The sequence below is a fragment of the Fukomys damarensis genome, unplaced genomic scaffold, assembly GCF_012274545.1.
Source record: "Fukomys damarensis isolate Sample0158 unplaced genomic scaffold, DMR_v1.0_HiC HiC_scaffold_35, whole genome shotgun sequence".
Lineage (NCBI taxonomy): Eukaryota > Metazoa > Chordata > Mammalia > Rodentia > Bathyergidae > Fukomys > Fukomys damarensis.
The window spans coordinates 42,772,663-42,783,383 of record NW_022900947.1 but is presented as its reverse complement, the minus strand read 5'-3'; the positions used below and the strand labels follow the sequence as shown (position 1 = coordinate 42,783,383).

The 10,721-nt window shown below is 42.6% G+C and overlaps 1 protein-coding gene across 3 annotated transcripts in view; it reads right to left on the bottom strand.

Annotated features, from left to right (window-relative positions):
* Positions 1–350: 350 nt before the first annotated feature.
* The window catches only part of Thegl (theg spermatid protein like), a 42,845-nt gene continuing 32,474 nt past the window's right edge, over positions 351–10,721 (bottom strand). The window contains exons 7-9 of one of the 3 annotated variants that reach the window (XM_010640371.3): positions 4,612–4,743; positions 2,119–2,294; positions 351–682 (exon numbers count right to left, since the gene is read on the bottom strand). In XM_010640371.3, coding sequence (XP_010638673.1) covers positions 568–682; positions 2,119–2,294; positions 4,612–4,743 — 423 coding nt within the window. In that variant the 3' untranslated portion in view covers positions 351–567. Of the gene's footprint in view, positions 708–1,717; positions 2,295–4,611; positions 4,744–10,721 lie in introns of those variants that run through there. The other 2 variants (XM_010640378.3, XM_010640362.3) reach the window with 2 other exon arrangements.

The window sequence follows — 10,721 nt, the reverse complement described above, 5'->3', positions numbered from 1 at the left end:
GCAAAACCGTCCAGGCTTCTTGAGTCCTGGCCTTAGAAACCACACTATTAAAAGCAACATCTTGCCTTCTTGGTAATCCATGGTAAGTGACTCCAGACAGAAGTGAGAGGGAGACTGGTGGAGATGTGGTCATTTGCGGTAACTCATTCCTTTCTGTCAGCCACAGATTCTGAAAAGCATTTATGGTCTCAATTCCCAGGACTTCCCCGAGAAGAGCCTGAGGCAGGATCACCCACGGGGACACGGAACCCCTCAGGAAAGGAAAAGCAAAGCCCAGGGATGGAAGAGCACACAGCTTCTGGGTTGGCAGCCATGATGCAGCACACGAGGAAGGACAGCAAGGCTGGCTCTCAGTGTCTCTTTTATTGCATGCTGAATCCCCAAACCTGCAGTTTGGCTGCAGGTACAGCAGCAGGAGCTATTTGAAGCTTACAGTGGTATTCTGTAGAGGTCTCATACTTGCAGGGCAGTTGGAGGAGATAAACAGACAGTACCGGGGTAGGGAACTAAGTTATCCAATACATGTTCAGATACATAACTGTGTCTGAGAGGCATGATTTTCTCCATTTAACGTACAAGAGGTTCTGCCAACTTCTGGACCCGTGCTGAACATTGTGCTTTCAAAGCAGCCGGCTTGACTTTAAAGACATCAGGATCATAGTATACAATATGCATAGGACCCCTGGAATAGCAGGAAAAGAATCAACCTGGGATAAGAGCACACGAAAAGGGAAATCACGTTTCAAGTGTTAAATCCTAGGCTATGGTCCCATTTTGATGTTCATGACTTCCACTTCCCAAGCAACTGAATGAGAGTACAGAGACATTATGAGAATCATTGACAATCAAATCCAGATTTGCATATCTGTCGGATTCCAAAGCTTTTGCTCTTTGCACAGAAAGTAAATTCTGGAAGTTTCTCAATAACTTGGCAATGTCAAAACATGCAAGACAGCCCTCTAAGGGACTAGAAAAAAATAATCTTTTTCTTCTTTCTTTCCTTTCTTTCTCTTCCTTCCTTTCTTCCCTCCCTCCTTTCTTTCTTTTTCTTTTCTTCCTTCCTTCCTTCTCTCCCTCCCTCCTTTCTTTCCCTCTTTCTTTCTTTCTTTTTCTCTCCTGGTGCTAGGGATTGAACCTAAGGCCGAAAACATGCTAGGTAAGTGTCCTACCACTGAGCCACACCTACCTCCCCATCTAACTTTGAAGTTTATTACTCTTGGCATCCAACCACCAAACAGTAACCTTGCCACTAAGATTAAAACCTCAATAAAGTGCTCCAGTGTATTCTTCCCCTCCCTTTTTTGAGGAACAGAAAATAAGCTTCATTTCATTTGATGATGAATTTTATGCTTTTAAGGGATAAAAAAAAATCCATGTTTTCAAAACATTATATAAGAATTAGCATAATTCTTTCCCCCCTGAGCTCAAGACTTTCACTTTTTCTGCTTCTTCTAGGTTTTCAGAAAGACTCTTCAAAAGAGGGTGAGAGAAGTCAAGAGTTACCCTTTAAAAAAAAAAAAGGGTTACCCTTGAAGGTCAGAATGGAGGATCGAGGTGAGTTAAGAGGTCCTCGAAAGAGTGAAGAGGAATGAGAGCCAATTTCATCTTTGTTAATTGTATTGTCCTATTTATTTGAAAGAGTGCATACATGAACATGATGTAAAAACACTGAAAAATATCAAAGCCCATTTAATAAAAAAACAGACCTTCCTCCACCCCAGTTCTTTAGGTCTCTGAAGACATTGCTCCTAGCTTCTTGTGTGTAGGCATGTGAAACCAATATATGGCACATTGTTATTTTTTGATACAAACAGCACACCCTATTATATGCTCTGTTTTGCAATTCCTTTAACTCAACAACATTGTTTTAGATAAATAATTTCCTATCCATGCCTTTAGAGCTGTCTCCTGGTTTCAACAATTAGTCCACTAGTCCTTATGTGGTAACCCTTATAGTTATGATAAGACCATCTATTTGTAATAATAAATTTAATAAGTGGATGAGCTGTTATTGCAATTTTTGTATTTGTCCTCTTCACTGGCCTTATGAGATCAGCTTCTGCCCTCTCCCCAGAGCCCCAGCCCCTCCTGCTCCACCTTAGCCTTGAACTGACACACCTCGAACTTGGGTTAGCTAGTTCCTGAACCCTGGGAGATGCTGTAGAATGGGTAGCAGCATAAGACACTGGCCATCGGGCAGCACGGGCAGGTAGGCAGTCCTGATGAAGAGGCTTGGACTTCGCCAGAGCTGCTATTCGGGGGCTAGGTGTGGCGAGCAAGGCACCAGGAGTTATCTATAGTGGAAGTAAAGAGATACAGTTATATATTCCAACTGTCACCAGCTGAAATCCATTTGAGTAGCTATTCTCTCCCAGACTCCTGCAACAGACTCCTAACTAGTCTCCCTGCTTCCATTCTTGTCTGTACCACCTGGCCAGTGTTTAGAGAACAAACATTTAGTGACCATGTTCCATGACACAAACTATGTTCTGAGCGATCTGCCACGTAACCACCAAAACAACTCCATTAGGTAAACTGTGCATGCGTGTGTGTGTGTGTGTGTGTGTGTGTGCACGTGCGTGCATGTGTGTGTGTTACTGAGGGCTGATCCCAGGGCACTTGCACTGAGTATGACAGCCCTGCTCTTTTTTCTTTTCAGACAGGGTCCCACTGCACTGCTGAGTTGCCAGGGTTGAGCTTGAACTCATGATCCCGAGGCCTCAGCCTCCCGGAGTGCTGGCATTATAAGCATACTCCACTACACCTCGCTGAGGCAAACCATTTCTAAAGCCCACGCAGAGAATGCCCACCCAAGTTTTGGGGGGTTTTTGGCACTGGGGATCGAACTCAGGACCTTGCACTTGCGAGGCAGGTGGTGGCACCACGGAGCTAAATCCCTGGCCCTTCCTCCCAACTTTTAAAAGCGCCCCACGGCTGTCCATTTTGCTAACAGTAATGCACAGGACGGACTGCTTCCTGTGCCTCCAAGCTCCTATAGTATCTGGCCGCGTCCCACTCCTCTCACCCTTTCATCTTTCCCTCCCTATCTTGGCCACACAAGTCCCTTTGGTTTAGCCTCTCCCGCCTCAGTTCTGCTTGAAAATTGTGGCTTGGCTGCCTCTTCCTAATTCAAGACTCTATTCTCAAAACACCCAGTCTGCAAGGAGGTCTTCTGGCCCCAAATAGATAAGCCTTTAGAAGTTCCCTGTCCTATAGCGCTCTCTCATCTACCCACACCTGAATTCACCCAACTGTTTCTTTATTCATTGTCTGCGTCTCCACCACTAGAATATAAACTGCTTGAGGTACTTATTTGCCAATAGCTGGAATGGGCTCTGACATATAACTGGTGCCAAATAAATATATGTTGACTGACCAACCCCCACTGAGTCCTATGTTAAAACCACATCTGCCAGACTTTCTGTTGTGTGGCTTTATTGGTGAAATAAGAAAGGTGACACTTAATTATCATTCTCTGGTAAGTGTTCATGCAAAAGAATTAGGATGAACAGTTAATGCCACTCTAGCCCTGAAAGCACCCCTTGGCTCTGTATAGAATATCATTTCCTGCAGTGGTAGTCCTCTTTTCTAACAGCTTTATAAAACCTGAAACACTCCTAGCAATAAAGGAAAGCTGTCTATAATTTCCATTCTGCATACCCAAAAAACCGAGAATAAACTCATTTCCCTACTTTCCCAAGGATTTGGGTTCCCAGAATGGCTTCCTTTCCTAATAGAATGTCACATTAAATCTTCAGTGCCCTAGACAGAGGAGGAGATTGCTCCCATCTCCTTTGGGAATATGATCAGTAGTGTTCACTGAGAATCCTGCTGAGATAGGGCATCAAGTCTGCAGGATTCACAGCAGGGAGTTTTGATGAGGTAGGGGAAGCTCAGTGCCATGCCCACCTCTCATCGCGGTCACAATGGTCATCTAATTGGGGACTGTTGTCCCCACAATCCTTTTGCTTGTCTTGCTCCCTCTACTCCAACTGCAAGCTCATCCCACCTGAAGACCTTGGCACTTACTCTTCCCTTCGCTGGAATCTTCTCCTAGATCTTCACTTATTTTTTCATTGTTTAAGTCAGCTCAGGCACTCGCTGATTACTGAGCTCTCTCCTATTTTATTTTCTTCATAGCATCTGTCACTACGTGATAGTATCCTGTCTCTCTGCTCATTTTTGCTGGTCTCCCCTCATCAGAACGGAGCTCCGCTCTATTCCCTGGGCACTGCACTGGCACGTGGGACCCCTTCAAGCACTTGCTGACTACAGCTCATGAAGAGTTGTCAACACTGCAGATCTGGTAGTGGTGGGGTGGGGATTTGAACCCAGCTCTTACTGACTCCAAAGCCTTGATCTCTGCCCTCAATTCTTCTCTCTCCTCTCCTCCCCTCCCCTCCCTTCCACTTCCTCTCCCTCTCCTCTCTCCTCTCTCTTTCCTCTCTCTCTCTCTCTCTCTCTCTCTCTCTAACTAGCTCTTCCTTCCCACCGCAGAGCACTCTTCCAAGATTCTCTTTTTCAGTGAGTGTGGGCTCTGCCATGTACAGGAAAAACAGCAACTCAGGAACAATGGGAAAGAGCTGAAGGATGGCAGGGGTGGTGGCTTACTGGACGTATGGGCATTTCACTTCTTTGTCTTTCATAGCACAGACCCTCTAATTTGATCCTTGGGTGGGCGAGGTCTATAATTCTTGGAGTTGCAACAGCACTCAGGGTGGTAATGGAAATTTTTGTCTCAACCTAGGGGAGAAAAATAAAACAGCACCTGTAAGACTCCAATAATAAGCACTATCTACTTCAAGATTACAATGTATATCCTCTGACCTCTGGACATACCTGTCAGCCATCCAGGAGAAAGTATCAGAATCGTATAGTAACTCCTGATCTCCGCTGAAAGGATCAACTTCCATCTTTCTCAAATAAAACTAAATAGATTCTAAGCAAAATTTGCAAGAACACAACCTGTTAAACTACAGATGTGGAGGAAATAGCAAAAATAAACTCAGAAATAAGTGGCAATGTTAATTTGTGGACTGATGAACTCAGGCAGGAGGAAGGCTCAGCCTTGTCAACCGAGGACTCTAAGGGCCCTCTCTTCCTTATTCTTAGTTATTTTTTGCTCTTTGGAAACTGGGACTCACACTACCACAGATCACTGTGCTAAAAGGAATTTATGTGACTCTCTTCTAATGCAAATGGAGAAGAACAAGGAATCAAAGCCAATGAAAAGAAAGCAGACCCATTCACAAGGCATGACCCCAAAATACAGTGAATGTTAGAAAATTCATTACAATCGCTTCTCGGCCTTTTGGCTAAGATCAAGTGTAGAAAATTCACATTCTTATGAACCCCTCCACAGTACTCCGTCTCTCATCCTCTTGCCACTTTGTGAAGCAGTTCTAGAAGTCCTCTTTCGTGAGTGTCCTCGGTTACACTGTGATGATCACCGCAAAGCTTTGCATTGATTTGAAGTGTTTACCTATCGCAGTCATTTTGACTTTGGGCAAGAGCCAGAAGTTTCAGGATGCTGGATCTGGTGAATAAGGTGGGTGAGGACCCACTGTGACGTCTTTACGAGCTGCCTCTCCATTGGATGGCACCTGGCGGTCACATTCACTGTATTTCTTGATCATGTCTCGTGAAAGACTCCAAAGAGGACGTCCAGAACTGCTTCATAAAGTGGCAAGAATGGTTGGGTTAGTGTGTTCAAAGCAAGCGGGAGTGTTCTGAGGGAGGTTAATAGTAATGTTTGTTTGCTATGATGATTTCTGTCAAATGTAAACATTTGTTGCATCTTTGGGTCATCCCTTGTACCTCTACTGCACCCTTAAGTCATCGTCTTTTTCTTTTTTCTTTTCTTTTCTTTTTTCATGATGCTGGGGCTCAAACTTAAGGCCTCACATGTACCAGATAAAAGCTGTCCACTCAGCCATATCATTGGCTCTCCCTCTCACATTTTTTTTGTTTGTTTGTTTGTTTTTTGAGACAGGGTTTCACTATGTAGTTGAGACTGACCTGGGCTCACTGCGTAGCCCAGGCTGATCTCAAACTCACAGGGATCCTCCTGCCTCAGCCTCCTGAGTGCTGGGATTGCAGGCATGCACTACCACGCCCGGCTCCCTCTCACTATCTTATTAATTGTGAAACATGGCTCAAATTGTATGGTCTTCTACTTAAATTACATATATTTAAGTAATTACTTGCCTAAGGATTTGAGGGGGAATAAAATCAATTACTGGAGATAAAATAGGACTTTAACTGTGAGTGGAAAAATAATACATAAAATATTTTCCAATTTTTTCTAAATTTTACGATTTAAATTATGAGAATGATGATATAACACTGGCAAGGTTTCAATATATTAATTTATTCCACACCTCATCTATCTTTTTCTTTTTCTTTTTTTCCTGAGACAGGGACTCTGAATGTAGCCCAGGCTGGCCTTGGACTTGCAGCAATCCTTCTTCCTCGGCCTCCTGAGTGGTGGGATCACAGGTGGCTTCGAGAATTATTTTTATTTCTACCTCACTAAGGATAGTACCAAGGCCTTGGAGGGTTCAGTCATGCAGGGCGTTAATGGTGTTAGGAAGTGGCAGAACTGGGGTTCGAACCGCGGGTCCTTCGTGTATGTACGTCACGCAGCACGAAGTATTTCCTACGGATTAAAGCTTTGTCACCTTTCAGGCTATGAGCAAACTGAAGACGTATATGACAACCGCTCCCCTCAGTTAAGGCTTTCAATCCAAAAGGAAATAAAACAACCATTCATTCAACCAAATTCATTAAATAAACATTTCTCAATTTATTACATAAGATACAACAAAGAATGACAAATCATAGCTGCTTCTTAAATGTATGTGACAATGCAAAAGGCCTGAAACAGCCAAAACAAAACCTGGCAAAGCAAAACAAAATTAGAAGACTTACGCTGTCTTATTGTAAGACACGGTCTAAAATCACAATAGACAAGACTGCGCAGTATCGATGTAAGAACAGACCAGGAAAGCCAGGTGTGGTGACAAACCCCACGACACTAGCATTTCGAAGGCAGAGGCAGGAGGGTTGTGGCTTTGAAGCCAGCCTGAGTTACATAGGGAATTCACAATCAGCCTGGGCTATATAACGAGACCTTGTCTCAGTGAGCCAAAAAAGAAAAAGAAATAGACACGCAAATAATTAGTACAGAGTTGGGAATTCAGAAAAAGACAAAGTAATTCAATAGGGAAAATAAAGTTATCAAATTGAGCCAGAAAAACTAAATACCCATGTGGGGAACAAACAAAAAAACGAAATGCAGATCTCACATATAAACATAAAAGTAAACATTATAGACTCTGGAAGAAAATGTAGAAGACCTTCACAAGCTGAGAGTTAACAAAAGCTTCTCAGGCTTGTCACATGACGGAGACCTGCTGTGCAGGGTGGAACTGGCTGCCCGCTCTGGGTTAGGGTGGACGCTGCCGGCAGGACGGAAGCGACTTTAGGGCAGCACTTGGAGGACACAGTGAAAAATCCATCCATGCTGGAGTCCCGTGTACAGATTCAAAAGGACTGAATCTGGATTGCCGTGGGACTGTATCAGAGGAGCATGCTGGGGGGTGATCTGTTTTGGCACAGCAAGCAGCTGAACTGACCTCTGACCCCAGTGGCATTCCTGTGGTGTGTCTAGAATCAGCTGATGGGAACATTATCACTCAGAAACATGATAGCGTCACGGTGACAGTGCACAGCACGGCCTCTGGTGTTTCCTGTCAGTTCCTCAGCACCCTTTCACTGGGACTCAGCCCTACTTGCTAATTATCTTGTCAAACAACTATTACAGTTCCAGTGATTAGGCCGTTCATCTAATGTTGTATTGGTCATTTTTCTATTTATTTTGGAGTAAGTTCCTTTGTGACCAACCTATCGATATGAGTAAGAAAGGATCATGTTTTGAGGCAGCAGGTTCAGGTTACTTTGTATGTAGAATTTTAGGTTCATTTAATCTGTGTAGAGGAAAAACAAAACAAAAAGAAACTTCTCAGGACACCAAAAGCATTAACTATAAAACAGATTGACAAGTTAAACTTCATCAAACTTACAACACCTTTTTCTAAAAAGATAATATTAGCAAACTTAATAGCTTAGCCATTGACAGGGAGAATACATTTGCAAATCCATAACCCTCAAGAAGGACATGAACTCAGAATAAATAAATTTTTAAAATAATTAATAAAAGCAAAGTCTTGCAATCCATTTTTAAATAAGCATAAGCTTTAATAAGACAGAAAAACTCCTTATTTAAACACAAAATGATTATAATGTAGAAAACCTGAAGCTAAGAAAAAAGAAAGAAAACCCCAACTACAGCTAAATGACAGAAGATGCAAATGTCCAATGTTGCCACGTATCTGGGAATATAAATTAAAGCTAGCTGTGGTGGTGCACACCTGTGATCCCAGCACTTGAGAGGCTGAGGCAGGAGGATCATGGTGTGTTTGAGGACAGCATGGGTAACGTAGTGACTTCAAGGTAAGTTTGAACTACATCGTGAAAGCCTGTGCCAAACAAACAAACAAACAAACAAACACAAATACAAATCACAATAAGGTACCAGCATCTCACTAAAATGGCTAAAAGTTTTAAAGACTGACAATGCCAAACATTGACAAGTCTGAACATCAGAACCACTCATATATAGCTAGTAAGAATGAAAAAGATAATTTGTGGTTGAGAGTAACAATAACAATAACAATAACAACTCGGCTTCCTTAGCAGGAAAGTGTTATTGCTAACTTGAGAAAAATGTGTAACTAGCTCTTAGAAAACTAGGAGAATCAAATCATGGAGTTAATATTTTGTGAGGCGAACGTGACAACCACTACACTACGGAAACCCGTGATATTTTGTGTAAAGAGTAAATATGCACAACAAACAATGAAATTGGAGTATGGACCATCCGGTAGATACAGAACTATTTACCAGTGTTGAATTTCCTAATTTTGATAATAGTGATTTCTGTGGCTTTATAAGATAATATCCTTTTTCTTAGAAAGCTAGCACTGAAGTATTTAGGGAAAAGAGGATCTGTCTATAGCTTACTCTCAAAAATGATTCAGGAGGGGCCAGGGATTAGCTCAGTGGTTCTGCCACCTGCCTTGCAAGCTCAAGGTCCCGAGTTGGATCCCTGGTAACAAGGGAAAAAAAAATCATTCAGGAAAAAAATTTCACACACAGCACACACACAGAGGAGGAGGAAGAAGAGTAAAGAAAGAGAACAAAATGTTAATTTCTACAACTCTTCAGCAAGTTTGAAATCATTAAGATTAAAAACTGAATACTAAAAGAAAAATATTTGCATGTTTAAGAAGATTTGGTCTATTAGAACAACAAATTTGCACCTGCAATTTTAAACAACTGAGAAACTGGGTTAGAATTAAGACATTATGTTGAAATCATAAGTCTTTATGTACTGAGCATTAAAAAAAATTCCATTTTACCACATTTATGAATTTAGTATATTAAATTCTAAGATAATGACATATTTCAGGAGACCTTTTTTTGCTATTGTACAAGGTTGAAGTAAAGTACTTAAAAATAAATCAAATACATTTATCAGAAATACTAAATTGTTTGAAGGTATTTTATTAGTTAGGCTTGGAAATGACCAAACATTATTCAGGACTCTTAAAATACATATTAACAACTACTAGAATTATAAATAGAAGAATAAAGTTTGCAGCCTAAATCTAAAAGCCTAAGAAAAACTTTTCATTTGAAATTTAAACTTTTCATTTAAATTTAAATTTGCATTAGTAGCCACGCTCAAGGGTACCAAAAGACTCCGATCACTGGGCGGAGCAGCATTTTGTAAGTGCCTATAAATTGTTTGAGGCCTCTCTCATGGAGAGGTAATCTGGCCAAACACAGCTGTGATTGCAGTGATGTGTAACCCCCAAGGCCAAGCCAAAGAAAACCCAGGCAGCCCCACCCACCGCTCTTGGAGCGCTCACCCTGGGATTCCCCACTTCAGGGTACTTAGGTCCAGAGGTTCATGCTCCACAGAGAGGCCACGCCGAGGTGCTCCTGCGCACCCTGCCAATGGCCACCAGCCCCAGTTGCCTGGCCCAGGCACCACACACAGGTGTCCCTTGGGCTGACCGTTTGTGTCTCTCCAGAATTCCTATGTTGCCAGGTGTGGTGGCGCATGCCTGTAATGCCAGCACTTGGGAGCCTGAGGCAGAAGGATAACCAGGAGTTCAAGGCCAGCCTGGGCTACATAGCAGGACCCTGTCTCAAAAGAGGAAACAAAACAAAAACTACAAAAAACAAAACAAAACCTTCTGTGTTGAAGCCCTAAGCCCCAGTGTTTTGGTATTCTGAGCTATGGCCTTCAGGAGGTAATTAGGGCTAGATGAGGTCATGACAGCAGCCATCCCTATAATGGGATTAGTGTCCTTATAAGGAAAGGAGAGAAACCAGGTCGATTCCCTGCTTCTTTCTCTCACCGACCCCCCCCATTCTCCTTCCCTCCCCTGCTTCATCAATGAAGTAAGGGAATCAGGTGAGTGCAGAGCAGATGACAACCACCTTGCATGCTAGGAAGTGAGTGAGCCTTCTCCCAGAACAGAATCTTCTGCCTCCTAATATTGGACTTCTCAGCTTGCAGAACTGTGAGAAATAAGTATCTTTCATTTAAGGCACCCAGGCTGCGGCATTAGCTTATCATGGCTTAGGCT